The 18150-nt window shown below is 42.5% G+C and overlaps 1 protein-coding gene across 1 annotated transcript in view; it reads right to left on the minus strand.

The window, feature by feature from the left end:
• The window catches only part of uxs1 (UDP-glucuronate decarboxylase 1), a 94596-nt gene extending 76977 nt beyond the window's left edge, over positions 1-17619 (minus strand). The window contains exons 1-4 of the mRNA XM_029712107.1: positions 16862-17619; positions 6208-6235; positions 2437-2485; positions 1249-1292 (exon numbers count right to left, since the gene is read on the minus strand). Coding sequence (XP_029567967.1) covers positions 1249-1292; positions 2437-2485; positions 6208-6235; positions 16862-16952 — 212 coding nt within the window. The 5' untranslated portion in view covers positions 16953-17619. The remainder of the gene's footprint in view (positions 1-1248; positions 1293-2436; positions 2486-6207; positions 6236-16861) is intronic.
• Between the last annotated feature and the right edge of the window lie 531 nt (positions 17620-18150).

The raw sequence follows: 18150 nt of genomic DNA on the forward strand, positions 1-18150 counted from the left end.
TGAAAGAACAGGCACAATGGATTGTGGTCATTGTAGTTAATTACCACGTTTCTGCAATGAGCTAGGTTGAATATTTTGCTTAATGAAAACTACAACTCTTCAGCCCAGCATCTTACATAGTTCTTGATTTAATTTCTCTCGTGAATGATCCGATTTCTCTCGTGAATGATCCGATTTCTCTCTCGAGAAACAGAACATTGGGCTCTGGACAACAAATAAAATGCCATTGTTCACCCTACACATGGTTAGCAGATGTTATTGTGAGTGTAGCGAAATGAAACACCCTGTCATTCTCTGCATACATCAAAGCTGTGACTTGCTCCTGCAGGTTCATGCTCTACAACATCCTACCTCACACAGGAAGCGGTGCAGGATTTATTCAAGGCTTTTGTCAACTCCCATCTAAACTATTGCAGCTCTCTGTTGGCTGAGCTCCCTGAGCTACCTTGTGCCATCAAACCTCTGCAACTTATCCAGAACGCCACAGCCTGCCTGGTGTTCAACCTTCCAAAGTAACCCCATGTCACTCTGCACACTCCACTGGCTACCAGTTCAAGCTCACATCCACAACAAGACCATGGTGCAAGAGAAACTGACCCTCCCTACCTTCAGGCTATGCTCAAACCCTACACCCCAACCCAAGCACTCCGTTCTGCCACCTCCAGTGTCTCAGACACCCACACAGTCCCTCTCAGAGACACACAGTCCCTCTCAGAGACACACAGTCCCTCTCAGAGACACCCATAGCTCCATCTATGTATTATTATATATGAAATATTATAATAGCCATTTACCAAATCTGAGGCGGGGTGACGCACATTATTATTGTTTGAACTGCAGATTGCCCGTTTAAGATATGGAGCATCTGTAGCACAGCAGACCACAGTTATGAATAAACATGCCACTGCTGGGAGATTAACTCTACTGTATTCTACTGTAGTCTAGTCAATTCCGTTCTGACATTGCTCGTCCTAATATTTATATATTTCTTTAATCCATTCTTTTACTTTTAGATTTGTGTGTATTGTTGTGAATTGTTAGATATTATTAACATTTGATTTAATGTGTTTGTGCGTACGTGTGTGTGTGCGTACGTGTGTGTTTTTACGTGTGTGTGTTTGCGTGTGTGTGTTTGCGTGTGTGTGTTTGCGTTTACGTGCGTTTGTGTGTGTGTGTGTGTGTGTGTTTACGTGCGTTTGCGTGCCTGCGTGCGTGCGTGTTTGCAGGTGTGTGATGAAGCAGACATACCTCAGCTCCAGATCCCGGATCTTCTCTCTGAGGGGAGCAACTGCCTGTGAGAAAGAGAGACAGAAGAATATAAAGACAGATTAGACTGATCCTGCAGGGATAATGTGTTACCATGGTATTATCCTACTGTAAGGACACATACAGTGTAAAGGTAATGCTAAATAGTCATTCAGAGCAGTTTGGTTTGGGCTGCTCATCTGCTGAGGAGTGTGTGATTTCATGTGGAACTGTTTCGCCTGCCGGGTTTACAAACGCACCCGACGACAAGACTAAGTGACACATCAATCATTTAGTTTGTTGTATTCCCTTAAGCTTGCATTGTACGAGCACACACACACAGGTTTGCTTGTTACATTCCCAGACAACACCTTCACCCCCATTGGCGTGAGACTTCTAATCAGAGATCAGTGTGTCTGGGGAGAAATGTCACCCTGGATAACAGCCTGCGCAGACACCCAGAAATGAGTCTTCAGAGCCACTTTGAACCGTAAGGTCATCCAGATACGAAAGAGCCCTATTCTAATGAGGAAATTGACAGAGATAAAGACACCATTTTGATTCAGTAACAGACTGGTAATTCTCTCTCTCTCTCCCGCACAGTGATAGCCAATCCATATTCACTACTTTGTAGTAACACTTGTAGTAACAAACTGTCCACAATGCTAAACACATCCCAGGGTGACACAATGTCCAGTATACAGGACAACTAGAATCAGGTGTGTTTAGTGCTGAGCTGGAACAGAAGCACAGTGCGGCCCGCCAGGAGGAAGAGTCTCTAGACATCCATTCCTGCTCTAAATCATCATTAGTAAGGCCTCCCATTGGGCCTGTCGGTCTGTCTATACCGGCATCATTTACAGCTCTCCCTCAGCGGGTGTTTGGGCCTTCCCTTCTGGGTAAATATAACAAAGAGACAGATAAAGAGGATAAAAACTGACCGCAGCACAACGAGAAAAGCAGCGAGATGTTTGAACACCTCGGGTGTCAGGCCTCTGACTGGGAGATTGAATTAAAATGCCTTCACACACAGCGACATGTCAGTGTGTACACTGTGTGTGTGTGTGTATACTGTGTGTGTACACTGTGTGTGTGTGTTGGACGGAAGATTTTGTGCTGGGGACATTATATTATTCATATTGATCATACATTGCATGATGTATGTAAAACAGTGAGGAAGAGAGAACTCACCTCGTCAATCCTTTCCTCAATCTTCATCTCTCCATGTTCCTGTATGGATCTAGAGATAGAGAGAAAGAGCCATACAGTGAGGCGTGATTGAAACTCTAATCACTTCAGCCCAGAGTCAATAGCTCACCACACAAAGCCTGCTTTTCGGTACCCACGCTCCTCCGTATGTCTATCTGTCCCCCACTCCTCCACCTCCTCTCCCCCGTCTGGCTGTGTCTGGTTGTCTCCCCCTTTACTTCTCCACTTCCTCTCATTCCCTACATTGCATCATTTGCTCCCTCCATCCCCTCCATCCCCTCTTCCTCACCCTCCATCCCCCTCTTCCTCACCCTCCATCCCCTCTTCCTCACCCTCCATCCCCTCTTCCTCACCCTCCATCCCCTCTTCCTCACCCTCCATCCCCTCTTCCTCACCCTCCATCCCCCTCTCTCTCTCCCTCAAATCCCCCTCTTTCTCTCCTTCAATCCCCCTCTCTCTCTCTCTCTCTCTCTCTCTCCAATCTTCCTCTTTATACACTATACCCATAATGACAAAGCGAAGTACTCAAAATAAAATGACACCTTATTTACATACAATGGCTTGCGAAAGTATTCACCCCCTTTGGCATTTTTCATATTTTTGTTGCCTTACAACCTGGAATTAAAACAAAAATGGGGGGGTGATTTATCATTCGATTTACACAGCATGCCTACCACTTTGAAGATGCTAAATATTTTTTATTGTGAAACAAGCAAGAAATAAGACAAAAAAAGAAAACTTGAGCGTGCATAACTATTCACCCTCCCAAAGTCAACACTTTGTAGAGCCACCTTTTGCAGCAATTACAGCTGCAAGTCTCTTGGGGTATGTCTCTATAAGCTTGGCACATCTAGCCACTGGGATTTTTGCCCATTCTTCAAGGCAAAACTGCTCCAGCTCCTTCAAGTTGGAGGGGATCCGCTGGTGTACAGCAATCTTTAAGTCATACCACAGATTCTCAATTGAATTGAGGTCTGGGATTTGACTAGGCCATTCCAAAATGTAAATGTTTCCCCTTAAACCACTTGAGTGTTGCTTTAGCAGTATGCTTAGGGTTATTGTCCGGCTGGAAGGTGAACCTCCGTCCCAGTCTCAAATCTCTGGAAGACTGAAACAGGATTGCCTCAAGAATTTCCCTGTATTTAGCCCCAATTCAATTCTGACCAATATCCCAGTCCCTGACGATGGTGTTCTCGGGGTGATGGGTTTGCGCCAGACATAGCATTTTCCCTTGATGGCCAAAAAGCTACATTTTTGTCTCATCTGACCAGAGTACCTTCTTCAATATGTTTGGGGAGTCTCCCACATGCCTTTTGGCGAACACCAAACATGTTTGCTTATTTTTGTCTGGCCACTCTTCCGTAAAGCCCAGCTCTGTGGAGTGTACAGCTTACAGTCCTATGGACAGATACTCCAATCTCCGCTGTGGAGCTTTGCAGCTCCTTCAGGGTTATCTTTGGTCTCTTTGTTGCCTCTCTGATTAACGCCCTCCTTGCCTGGTCCGTGAGTTTTGGTGGGCGGCCCTCTTGGCAGGTTTGTTGTGGTGCCATATTCTTTCCATTTTTTAATAATGGATTTAATGGTGCTCCGTGGGATGTTCAAAGTTTCTTATCTTTTTTATAACGGAACCCTGATCTGTACTTCTCCACAACTTTGTCCCTGACCTGTTTGGAGATCTCCCTGGTCTTCATGGTGCCGCTTGCTTGGTGGTGCCCCTTGCTTAGTGGTGTTGCAGACTCTGGGGCCTTTCAGAACAGGTGTACATATACACTGAGATCATGGGACAGACATGTGACAATTAGATTGCACACAGGTAGACTTGGTTGCACCAGATCTTGTTTAGGAGTTTCATAGTAAAGGGGGTGAATACATGCATCACCTTTCCATTTTTAATTTATTAGAATTTCTTGAAACAAATGTATTTTATTTTTTTTTCACTTCACTAATTTGGACTATTTTGTGTATGTCCATTACATGATATCCAAATAAAAAATCCACTTAAATTACAGGTTGTAATGCAACAAAATAGGAAAAACGCCAAGGGGGTGAATACTTTTGCAAGGCATTGTAAGTATTCAGACCCTTTGCTATGAGACAAGAAATTGAGCTCAGTTGCATCCTGTTTCCATTGATCATCCTTGAGATGTTTCTACAACTTGATTGGAGTTCACCTGTGGTAAATGCAATTGATTGGACATGATTTGGAAAGGCACACACCTGTCTATATAAGGTCCCACAGTTGACAGTGCATGTCAGAGCAAAAACCAAGCCATGAGGTCGAAGGAATTGTCCGTAGAGCTCCGAGACAGGATTGTGTCGAGGCACAGATCTGGAGAATGGAGCTCTTCAGACAATTCCTTTTGTTCACTCAGTGAATAAGCCTATGCAGAAGCTCTAACATGCATATGGGTGTTTGAATTAGTCATCACTTCTGAAAGAGCTGTCTATTTCACTGTGTTAGGCTTTGAAACAACATCCATAATAACTATGTTTCAACCTATTGTTGAACTTCTTCAAATTGATCATCACAGTGAGGGTTTTAAAAGCATTATACTGTTTTGATGATAAGTGTTTGATGTGATTTTCCATTGATTTCAGAGTGGTTAGAGAGACAATAGAGCCCCGAGTACCAGGCAATTAGCGACCTGACGGTCGTCAGCAAGTTGGCTGCTACCAACGCAAGTCCAGAGTGCATAAGAGGAGATTACCGTGACTCAACGGTCACGTGGAATTTTACTGCGGTCACGACTCATGACTGCCGGGTTGGCGGTAAGATGATCACCGCAACAGCCCCCCCCCCCACCCCATGTCAATACAATTACAGTGAAAGACCCACATCAACAGCCCTACTCCCCCCCCCCACCCCATGTCAATACAATTACAGTGAAAGACCCACATCAACAGCCCTACTCCCCCCCCCCCCCCCCCCACCCCATGTCAATACAATTACAGTGAAAGACCCACATCACCCTCCCCTCATCATGAAAGTGCATCTTTCCATCCCTGACTTCGAACCGGCCCACAGACACACCTAAGAATCAGACAGACATAATACACACACAAAGGCTATGAACGCACATGGATCAGGAAGAGGAGACAGAGACTGAGAGAAAGAGCGAGAGACACACAGTGAGACAGAGAGAAAGAGAAAATAAGAAGACAGAAAAATAGGGAAATCCAGAGTGCATGCACACGTGTGCTTTCTACACCCCTAGTTATATAATCTGCACTGCTGGTCCTACATGGTTGCTCTTCTCTCTCTCCAAGTCCATTTATATATCAAACAGTAGCACACCTGGTTGCTCACATCAACAACCAACTCAGTGATGTAACATGGTTAGTTGGCTAGCTAAGCCAACTCGTGTGCTGTTTACAGTCTGAATCCTACCCCGATTACAAGCTATAAGAATCAAAACATGAACACTAGCAGCCAGGAGAAAAATGATTTAAAGTGCTTTTGGTGCATTCCTTCTAACGTAACAAAGATTGTTGAGACTGAGTATGGGTATAACTCCCTAACAGTCCTGGGTTGTCGAGTGTGTTTTGAATCTATCCAATGCAATTAAGGGTGAAGGGAGTATAGTGGGAAGGGAAAAAAAAGTCTAATGGATTGTAACAGAATGGATAGAAAAGAAATAGCACGAAATATAGAAAAGGAACAGCATGAAAGAGGTGACTGACAGTGTAGTAATTTCATGGTATCCATGCATTTGTTTTATGAAGAAAGGAAATAGTCATTAAAGCATACTGTACCTCATATTGGTGTAGGTTCCCCAGACAGCTACACAGAAGGATGAGAGAAGGGGAAGATAACATTAACTAAAAAGGTGCTTTTCAAAATGACCTTCCACACAATGACATGGTGTAGGCTTAGTGTTCTGGTTTAGTGGTTTTGTACATCCACATTCTCCTATTACTATACATACAGGTCTACAACTCTTTCTCTCTCTGAATAGGTGCATAAAAACCAGCACCAAATTCTCTGAATACACTATAGGTTGAAGAAGCAATACTTCAAGCCGCAGCTCCATGCTACTTATCAAACATATAGAACTGACACTAATATACCTGTTGATGGGGTAGAATTGGCATGGGGTTTGTGGTGTTTTGAATTCCTCATGTCCACTTTTTTGGATTCCTCATGTCTTACTCATTGTTAGAAAAAAGTTTGGTCCAAATCGGATGTTCGGTACTATAATTATTGAATATTATATGAATCCTATAATTTAAAATGGCCAATTTAGGTGCAATCAATTAGCTTAGTTTCTCCGAGTTCAAAATATATTTCAACAAAATAATGTTGCAGGAATGCTAATCTTATTTGTTTCTAAATTGTTGGGGAACATGGCTAGACAGCAGTTTTTAAGTCTTGCAATAGATTTTTAAAGTAGATATAAGTCAAAACTGTAACTTTGGTAGTAAGCAACTCCAGTGTGGATTTGGCCTTGTGTTGTAAATTACTGTCCTGCTGAAAGGTGAATTCCATTCCCAGTGTCTGGTGGAAAGCAGACTGAAGCAGGTTTTCCTCTAGGATTTTGCCTGTGCTTAGCTCTATTCCGTTTCTTTTTATCCTGAAAAACTCCCCATTCTTTGCCAATGTCAAGCATGCCCCAAAAATAAGGCTTTGTTTGCATGTCCTTTCCTGACTTGTCTAGTTAAAGGTTAAAGAAAAAAAAAAAATAATAATTTGCATTTAGGGCAAAAAGTGTATTCCTTTGCAGTGCTTTTTTCCCCTTCAGTATTACTTTAGTGCCTTGTTGCAGACAGGATTTTGCATATTTTTGTCATTCTTTTCACTCTGTCATTTAGGTTGTTATTGTGGAGTCACAACAATGTTGTCGATCCATCCTGTTTTCTCCCATCCCAGCCATTGAACTCCGTAGCTGTTTTAAAATCACCAATCATCATCATGGACATCCCTGAGCATTTTCCTTCCTGTCCTGAGCTCAGTTCAGAAAGACGACTGTATCTCTGATGTATCTGAGTGGTTTAATACATCCTCCACAGCAACATTATTAACTTTACCATGCTTAAAAGAGATATTCAATGTGTGACTTGTTATTGTTACCCATCTACAAATCACTGCCCTTCTTTATGAGGCTTCTGAAAAGCTCCCTGGTCTTTGTAGTCGAATCTGTGCTTGAAATCCATTACTTGACTGAGGAACATTACACAGCTGTTGTATATATGGGGGAAAGAGGAAGAGACAGTCATTAAAAAGTCATGTTAACCCCTATTATTTCATACTGAGTCCATGGAACTTATTATGTGATTTGTTCAGGCAAATTCTACTCCAGAACTAAAATAGGCTTGTCTAAACAAAGGGGGTGAATACTTATGCAACTACTATATTTTTGTTATTTAATTTGTATTATTTTGTAAAATATATATATATAAATAGAAGAAAAAACAAAATGTGAAAAAATCTGAGGGGGTGAATAGTTCTGATGCCCACTGTAATTGGACTCCTCATGTCTTATATATTATTAAGAATAATTATGGTCCAAATCAGATGTTAGGTAGTATATTTATTTACGATTATATGAATCCAATTAATTAAAATAGCCAATTTGGGTGCAATCAATTAGCTCAATATCTCAGATCAAATTATATTTCATCAAAATAATGTATCAGAAATGATAATCTGTTTCTAACTACAGAAACAACTTCAGAACAATCTGAGATGGTGGGTGTCAATCCTCTGTAAATAAATCAATATGGCTAGGGAAAAGGAGAAATATCCCCCAACGCGCTCTGGTTTGTGTATTTCTGAGTGTATCATATAGGTGAACACACACACACACACACACACACACACACACACACCTTGCTACAGTATGACCTGCTAGTGGCCTGTGACAGTTTGATAGCCTTGTTCCTATAAACAGGGATACTCTGTATTCAGCTCGCCTGCAGTTCACTCTCCTCCTGTCTCCGATTCTAGCCTTCTCTCGTGCTTCTCTGCCTCACAAAACCAGGAGACACAGTCTAGTCCAGTCTTGGTGCCAGGGAATGCCTGAGGCAGGCAGGCAGGGAGAGAGAGGAGAGAGAGACGGAGCGAGGGAAACAGGACACAGGGGAACATGAGAGATTGCAACAGCCTACTGTTACAGATAGCCAAACTCCAGATGTAATAAGGAAACTGTAGCAATAACTGTCACATATACTTATCTGCCATACCCATCTATCCATCTCTCTCTCCAGTCATAAACAACCCAGGGCAAGTGTCTCTCTTCCCCCTCCCTGCCAACCAACCTGCCATCCAACTGGGGCTCATCTATCTGCCCTACTTGGAGTAGAGTGGCTGGCCCTGAACTTGATCTAACTCCATCTCTAGTCTGGCCAGCGGCTAACCTAGCTTATGCTGTATGTGTTGTCGCAGCCAGCCACTTAGTCTACAAGCAGCAGTTGGCCTTCAGGATCTCCACGCTAATGGACTAGAGCCTCAAAAGGAAAGGCAGAGACATGGAGAGGTAGGAGAGAGGGCGAGAGAGCAAGAGAGATGATATGCAAGGGAAAATCCACACTTTGTACACTGTGACTTGGTGACAAACATACGCCGTTGACTAGCCTAAGTCTTAGCGGTGTGTGTGTGTGTGTGTGTGCGTGCATAAGAGAATGCAAAACAATAAAAGACAAAGCACTTCCATTGTAGTGCCAACTGGATCAAAGTGGCTTAGGAACACCCTCAATTGTGATCGATGTCACACATTCACAACCCATTCAACCAGTACGTGTGCAAGCAAATATTGATTGAAGCATACAATGTCTTCAATTGAAAGAGGAAAAATCCTTTGCGATGGGTTGTTGAATGAGACTCCCAAGGGCAGTAAGAAGCTGTCTCCCATGAACACTGACTGACTAGGTGGGCGGGTGGCTGTTGGAGTGAGTAATGCTGAATGTGCTAGCGGGAGTATATGTTTTATGATTAAACGACTCATGGTGTAACTGTAACAACATACAGGAACTCAAGCCCTTTTGTTCACCCGACTTAGAATTCCTCACAATCAAATGCCGACCGTATTATCTCCCAAGAGAATTCTCTTCCGTTATTGTCACAGCCGTGTATAACCCCCCCTCAGGCCGATACCACGACGGCCCTCAAGGAACTTCACTGGACTCTATGCAAACTGGAAACCATATATCCTGAGGCTGCATTTATTGTAGCTGGGGACTTGAACAAAGCTAATTTGAGAACAAGGCTACTTAAATTCTATCAGCATATCATCTGTAGCACTCGCACAGGAAAAACGCTGTACCGCTGTTACTCTAACTTCCGCGATGCATACAAGGCCCTGCCCTGCCCTCCTTTTGGCAAATCTGACCACGACTCTATTTTGCTCCTCAGCTCCTATAGGTAGAAACTCAAATAGGAAGTACCCGTGCTAAAGACTATTCAATGCTGGTCTGACCAATCGGAATCCACGCTTCAAGATTGTTTTGATTACGCAGACTGGGATATGTTCTGGGTAGCCTCAGAGAATAATATTGAGGTATAGGCTAATTTGGTGAGTGAGTTTATAAGGAAGTGTATAGGAGATGTTATACCCACTTTGACTATTAAAACCTACCTTAACCAGAAACCGTGGATAGATGTGCAAAACTGAAAGCGCGAACAACCGCATTTAACCATGGAAAGGCAACTGGCAATATGGCCAAATACAAACAGTGTAGTTATTCCCTACGCAAGGCAATAAAACAAGCAAAATGTGAGTATAGAGACAAAGTGGAGTCGCAAGTCAACAGCTCAGACACAAGACGTACGTGGCAGGGCCTTCAGACAATCATGGACTACAAAAGGAAAACCAGCCACGTCACAGACACCGACATCTTGCTTCCAGACAAACTAAACACCTTCTTTGCCCGCTTTGAGGATAATACAGTGCCACTTACGCGGCCCGCTACCAAGAACTGTGGGCTCTCCTTCTCTCGTGGCCGACGTAAGACATTTAAACGTGTTAACCCTCGCAAGGCTGCCGGTCCAGACAGCATCCCTAGCCGGGTCCTCAGAGCACACGCAGACCAGCTGGCTGGTGTGTTTATGGACATATTCAATCTCTCCCTATCCCAGTCTGTTGTCCCCACATGCTTCAAGATGGCCACCATTGTTCCTGTATCCAAGAACTAAATGAACTACACTAAATGTCTATTGCCCTGTAGCACTCACTTCTGTCATCATGAAGTGCTTTGAGAGACTAGTCAAGGTTCATATCACCTCCAACTTACCTGTCACCCTAGACCCACTTCAATTTGCTTACCGCCCCAATAGGTCCATATACTATGCGATTGCCATCACACTGCCCTATCCCATCTGGACAAGAGGAATACCTATGTAGAATGCTGTTCACTGACTACAGCTCAGCATTCAACACCATAGTAGCCTCCAAGCTCATCATTAAGCTTGAAGCCCTGGGTCTCACCCCGTCCTGTGCAATTGGGTCCTGGACTTCCTGACGGGCCGCCCCGAGGTGGTGAAGGTAGGAAACAACATCTCCACTTCGCTGATCCTCAACACTGGGGCCCCACAAGGGTGCGTGCTCAGCCCCTCCTGTACTCCCTGTTCACCCATGACTGCGTGGCCATGCACGACTCCAACTCAATCATCAAGTTTGCAGACAACACAACAGTAGTAGGCTTGATTACCAACAACGATGAGACAGCCTACAGGGAGGAGGCGAGGGCTCTCAGATGGGGGTGGGGGGAATACAATGATATGGAATTATTAAGGTCATACCAACACCTAATGTTTTGTACAGTCAGTGTTTTATATACATGTATATATATTTATATTCCAGTCTCTGACATTGCTCGTTCTGATGTTTCTTCATTTCATTTTTTTGGGATCTATTTGCTTGCGAACAAGGTAGAACAGTCTAACTGTTATGAATACACCCTCCTGTCCATCTTCAACTATTTGAACAACACGGCTTGTTCACTTTGTATAGATGTTGAAATCATGTGACCTACCTGGATAAGAAGATGCTTAATTCGCAGAACGAAAATGAGTTGCCAATTCCTCATATGAAAGCGTATTTTATTGCTCATTGCACATTTCTATAACACAGACTAGACAGCTAGCACATAAGTCTGTGGCTAAAATGCTGCTAGCGGTAAGAACATTGTAGTGCAGACCTCTGGTACGTGGTACCGCAATACCGTGCGGACCGAAACTGAGCCTTCATTTTCCATAATCATGGTCATTGACACTCGCGCTTTAGTAGGATCAGCCCTGTTCTAAATTTTAGGAGTTGAGACATAAAAGGGTATTGTTAGACAAGTTAACTTCTCCTCTATTACAGTAAAATAATGTCAATGTGTTTCGGTGTCCATATCACCGATTCTGTTGTACTAAACCTCATATAGCGAGTTGAAACTGCTTGTTGTGAGAGAGGAAGAAGTGAACCTTCGTCAATGTTGTTGTGTGTCGGGGGAGGAGTTTGGTATTGGTGTATGAGTGGGAAGGTGCACAGTTCGCACAGCACAGAAGTAGACGAGAACAAAAATAATTAAACAATTTAAAAAAAACACAAACTTAATTCTTGTGATACGAGCAATTGGTTCATTGCGCCAAATTAATCTAATGACCCTTACGGAAAAAGTTTGAAAGTAAGAGTGGAGTGTAACTGCAGTATGTGGCAAATACTGCATCCAAAATAACACCGTTTTTTTTACTGCAGTAATTTTGCAGTGTAACTGCAGTTAGAGGGCAGTATAACTGCAGTTATTCTGTAAAATTACTGCATCCAAAATACCAGTCGACTCAACTGCAGTTACTGCACTTTTACTGCAGTTTCAAAACTGCAATCTTTTTTTGTAAGGGACTGCCCAGACCTAGTCCTAAGAGCAGCTGGGGCTTTACTCTCCCTCCAAAACCCTGGCAGCTTGCCAAAGGCCACACACAGTGGCTAATTGGGAAATAAATGTTCAAGGGAAATAATTGAGTGAATCTTGTTCTGTGAATGTGACTGTGTGTTTTTTCAATTTTATCCATTTAAAATGCCAGGGAATGTGATTATAATGAGATGGGGTCCAATGTTCTCTTAATTCAGAGGTGTTGTTTTTTTACATGAGCTGTGGAGAACAAAGCAGTGCATTAGGCCTAGAAGCAAAAACAAAACAAGTGTAACAACAAGCCTAATTAACACCCAGATACTGCCACACTTTTTATTTTAGGCAAACTATGAATCCCTACACTTCCAAGGCTAACTCCTAAACAAATGTCTAAAAATATGTATAAAACTATAACTAGCTCTACATCCCAGTCTTCCCTCTCCAGATAGACACCCTGGTGAACAGCTGGCCAGGGGACAGCAGCCAGCCTGGCTGTGTCTCGTCCATCCTGGATGTCTCTGCTCTGCTCCAGAGCCCTGTGACTGGCGTCTGACATTTTGTAGAGAATGGAGCAGAGGACCGAGTCAGTGTCGTTCTTTGTCTACTCTATAGGAAATCAATAGGAGGAGTGGGGTGTAGGAGGGCAGCGACAGGCAAGAGAATTGATGGATTTGGGGCACTTCTGGAAAAAGTATCAATAAAATCTCTCTTCTAAATTCTCTTGAAAGGATTGGCATGATGACAACAAGTACACAACAGAAATAAGAATTCTCAGACAAAGGCTTGTTATGTAAGGACAGTAAAGTAAGACCCCTACTACAACTTAATAGCAAGTCACCATTAAGTCGTTCTACTACAGCTCGTAGTGATGTCCTTTCTATGACTGATCGAAACTAAGCTCTCTTTGGTCTCCGCAGCAGACATATAGTGAGCAATATGTTTGGAACATCAAATTGCAAGCAGTATCGAATCGCAATACATATAGTATCAAATCAAATGTTATTCGTCACGTCCATCATAAGCTACGGGTGAAGACTAACAGCGAAATTCTTACTTACGGGAGCCCTTCCCAACAAACCAGAGAGAGAAAATAGAGAAAAATAGACAAGTAATAACAAATACAAAATGAGTAATGACAACTTCACTATATAGACAGGGTACCAGTACCGAGTCGATGTGCTGGGGTACGAGGTACAGGAGGTACATATGTACAGTTGAAGTCCAAAGTTAACATACACTTAGGATGGAGTCATTAAAACTCGTTTTTCAACCACTCCACAAATTTCTTGTTAACAAACTATAGTTTTGACAAGTCTGTTAGGACATCTGCTTTGTGCATGACAAGTCATTTGTCCAACAATTGCTTACAGATAGATTATTTCACTTATAATTCACTGTATCACAATTCCAGTGGGTCACAAGTTCACATACACTAAATTGACTGTGCCTTTAAACAGCTTGGAAAACTCCAACATTTGAGTCAATTGGAGGTGTACCTGTGGATGTATTTCAAGGCCTACCTTCAAACTCAGTACCTCTTTGCTTGACATCATGGGAAAATCAAAAGAAAAATCAGCCAAGACCTTGTAGACCTCCAACAAGTCTGGTTCATTCTTGGGAGCAATTTCCAAACGCCTGAAGGTACCACATCCATATATACAAACAATAGTACGCAAGTATAAACACCAAGGGACCACGCAGCCATCATACCGCTCAGGAAGGAGATGCGTTCTGTCTCCTAGAGATGAACGTACTTTGGTGCGAAAAGTGCAAATCAATCCCAGAACAACAGTAAAGGTCCTTGTGAAGATGCTGGAGGAAACCGGTACAAAAGTATCTATATCCACAGTAAAGCGAGTCCTATATCGACATAACCTGAAAGGCCGCTCAGCAAGGAAGAAGCCACTGCTCCAAAACCGCCATAAAAAAGCCAGACTATGGTTTGCAACTGCACATGGGGACAATGTATACACCTATAGAAAATTTGTGGGCAGAACTGAAAAAGCGTGTGCGAGCAAGGAGGCCTACAAAACCTGACTCAGTTACACCAGCTCTGTCAGGAGGAATGGGCCAAAATTCACCCAACTTATTGTGGAAAGCTTGTGGAAGTCTACCCGAAACGTTTGACCCAAGTTAAACAATTTAAAGGCAATGCTACCAAATACTAATTGGGCCGTACACACTACAGAGGGTAGTGTGTACGGCCCAGTACATTACAGGGGCTAAGCTGCCTGCCATCCAGGACCTCTACACCAGGCGGTGTCAGAGGAAGGCCCTAAAAATTGTCAAAGACCCCAGCCACCCCAGTCATAGACTGTTTTCTCTACTACCGCATGGCAAGCGGTACCGGAGTGCCAAGTCTAGGACAAAAAAAAGGCTTCTCAACAGTTTTTACCCCCAAGACATAAGACTCCTGAACAGGTAATCAAATGGCTACCCGGACTATATGCATTGTGTGCCCCCCAACCCCTCTTTTTACGCTGCTGCTACTCTCTGATTATCATATATGCATAGTCTCTTTAACTATACATTCATGTACATACTACCTCAATTGGGCCGACCAACCAGTGCTCCCGCACATTGGCTAACCGGGCTATCTGCATTGTGTCCCGCCACCCACCACCCGCCAAGCCCTCTTTTACGCTACTGCTACTTTCTGTTTATCATATATGCATAGTCACTTTAACCATATCTACATGTACATACTACCTCAATCAGCCCGACTAACCAGTGTCTGTATGTAGCCTCGCTACTTTTATAGCCTCGCTACTGTATATAGCCTGTCTGTTTACTGTTGTTTTTATTTCTGATGAAGACAGCTTAGCTGTCGAAACGTTGGTTATTAAAATTTTTGCATCTGAGCTCTTAGAGTGTGCGGCTTTCCTTTATTTTCTAGTGTTCTGCTCCGCTAGCCAGCACCTCGCCTTTATAGGTGTGCGTTTCTTTTTTCTAGATTGTTTTTATTTCTTTACCTACCTATTGTTCACCTAATACCTTTCTTGCACTATTGGTTAGAGCCTGTAAGTAAGCATTTCACTGTAAGGTCTACACCTGTTGTCTTCGGCGCACGTGACAAATAAACTTTGATTTGATTTGTATGTAAACTTCTGACCCACTGGGAATGTGATGAAAGAAATAAAAGCTGAAATAAATCATTCTCTACTATTATTCTGACATTTCACATTCTTAAAATAAAGTGGTGATCCTAACTGACCTAAAACAGGGAATTTTTACTAGGACTAAATGTCAGGAATTGTGAAAAACTGAGTTTAAATGTATTTGACTAAGGTGTATGTAAACTTCTGACTTCAACTGTACATGTACAGAGCCTTCAGAAAGTACTCACACCCCTTGACTTTTTCCAACATTTTGTTGTGTTACAGACTCATTTTTAAATGGATTAAATTAAGAATGTTTTGTCACCGGTTTATACACAATACCCTACAATTTCAAAGTGGAATTATGTTTTTTGAAATTGTAACAAATTAAATATTTAAAGCTCAAATATCTTGAGGCATTAAGAATTCAAACCCTTTTGTTATGACAAACCTAAATAAGTTCAGAAGTAAACATTTGCTTAACAAGTCACATAAAGTTCCATGGACTCACTCTGTGTGCAATAATAGTGTTTAACTTGATTTTTGAATGACAACCTCATCTCTGTACCCCACACATACAGATAATTGTAAGGTCCCTCAGTCGAGCAGTGAATTTCAAACAGATTCAACAACAAAGACCAGGGAGGTTTTCCAATGCCTCATAAAGAAGGGCACATATTGGTAGGTGGGTAAAAAATAAAAAAGCAGACATTGAATATCCCTTTAAGCATGGTGAAGTTATTAATTACACTTTTGATGGTGTATCAATACACCCAGTCACTATAAAGGTACAGGCGTCCTTCCTAACTCAGTTGCCGGAGATGAAGGAAACCACTCAGGAATTTCGCTATGAGGCCAATGGTGATTTTAAACGTAGAGTTTAATGTCTGTGGATGTTAACCTGTTTAAAGAATTGTGATGTCAATACATATTGGGCACCTAAGTATAGTGATAATATCGCATCTTTAGGTCCCTGGCAGTTCTATCACTGAATGGACTAGTGTGCTCTGCTCACACCCTCAAACAACCCTCCCAGTCATGAAGGGGAAATAACAAGGCCTAGAGCCTTCTATTGACTAGACCTATATTGTTATTAATGTGAGAGTACTCTGACCCTGCCCATTGACCTTCCAGCAGTAGAGACTTGAGATGAGACCCATATTAGCCTTATCACTGCAAACATACTCCATTGCATAGACACTCAGGAAGACAATATTCAGACAGTTAGACCTGAATTGCCTTCATCATCATCATAACTACCATCACCAGCATTATTGTCATCCTGATTATTGTATAAGTGGGATACTACCACCTACTGTTCAGGCCATTTTGGCAATATAAACAAAAGTTAGTCTTGCCATTAAGGCCTGTTGTTGGATTCGAGAGACTGAGAACCAGACACAAAAGGTATTGATTGAGCTGAGCTTACTGCAACACAGTAGGCCTATACAATAGTATTGCAGACATACTATACTCACAGGCAATGTAGGCGATCAACGCGAGGGCCACCAGTAGCTTCATCATCCTTCTGTTTAGTCCTGAGATCACCCAGATGATCCGCTTCATCATCTGCTCAATGCAACATCGAACCCGGAAGCACGCGAGGCTCCGGTTTATAACATTTCAGAACTATGGACCAAAACGCGCGCTCCTTCTAGATTAAGACTTTTTGGGGATATCTAATATATATATCCTGCTAAAGGAACACTTTGTAGCTAGTATGTTACAAGCAGGAATTAGGCACCTACGACTGGACAGAGGTTCATACGTGGCTACCTCCTGTCCTGTAAAAGCACAGCTAATTGTTAGCTAGTTAGCTTAGCATGCTACGTTAAACTCACTGCCACTTGTGGCTATTCATCTCTCTGAGTCGTGGTACGATTTTCATTATCAGTGCAGCAAACCCTCGCCAGCTTCCAATTCAGAATGTACTTAATACACACAGTACATTTCTGTACAAGCACTGAATATTAGCTAGCTAGCTATCTACCTGGTTACACAAAACATTAGCAATTTCTTGATGAGCGAGACCTGCTATCTTTCATTACCATTACTTCCGCATAGTTTTCTAAAACATAACAACCTTATAATCAAAACAAGTTAGGAAGAAATATAATATCTTCTTAACGTTTAACTTATCCGGATAAAATTGTACGAAATTCAGAGTTTCTTCCCCTACTTGGCCGATAGCTGTCCAGGGTGATCGAGTATTCCTGATCTTGATTGAGCAGCCTGCCGCGATAGCACATATTCAACATCTGATTTTTGTAAGTGAAGACGTGGCATTTTTTGCATTTATTTGCGTACATATATATCTTAGAATGATATTATGCATGTACAATATTCCCACCCAAAAGTTACAGCTGCTCTATTTAAAAAAACAAATCGCGAAAGTGTATGATGAACTTTAACCTTAGGTGTTAATCACGCAGAGAATGTCGATCACAGAATCATTCACCGCATGCACAGTGGCTCATTCATAAACCAATGCACAGTTGAGTAATTGTCCACACCCATTCAAGGCGCTTCTCTGTTCCATGCGTTATTATAAAATATACTTTCTTTCCCCTGTCTATACCGGTAAGGGTCTTACGCTGGTCCTAGTACCCCTGGTTGGGAACAACTGCTTTAGTTCATGGTGGCTGCTTTTTTTAAAGGAGCCATTACTGTCTGGTGGTGATGTGGATGTGTGTTCTCTGTGGAAAGTGATTGAGCTTTAACACTCTGTGTCTATTGCAATGAACATAAAAAGAAAAGGAACTAGCTA

The sequence above is a fragment of the Salmo trutta genome, chromosome 24 (assembly GCF_901001165.1).
Source record: "Salmo trutta chromosome 24, fSalTru1.1, whole genome shotgun sequence".
In the NCBI taxonomy this organism is placed as follows: Eukaryota; Metazoa; Chordata; class Actinopteri; order Salmoniformes; family Salmonidae; genus Salmo; species Salmo trutta.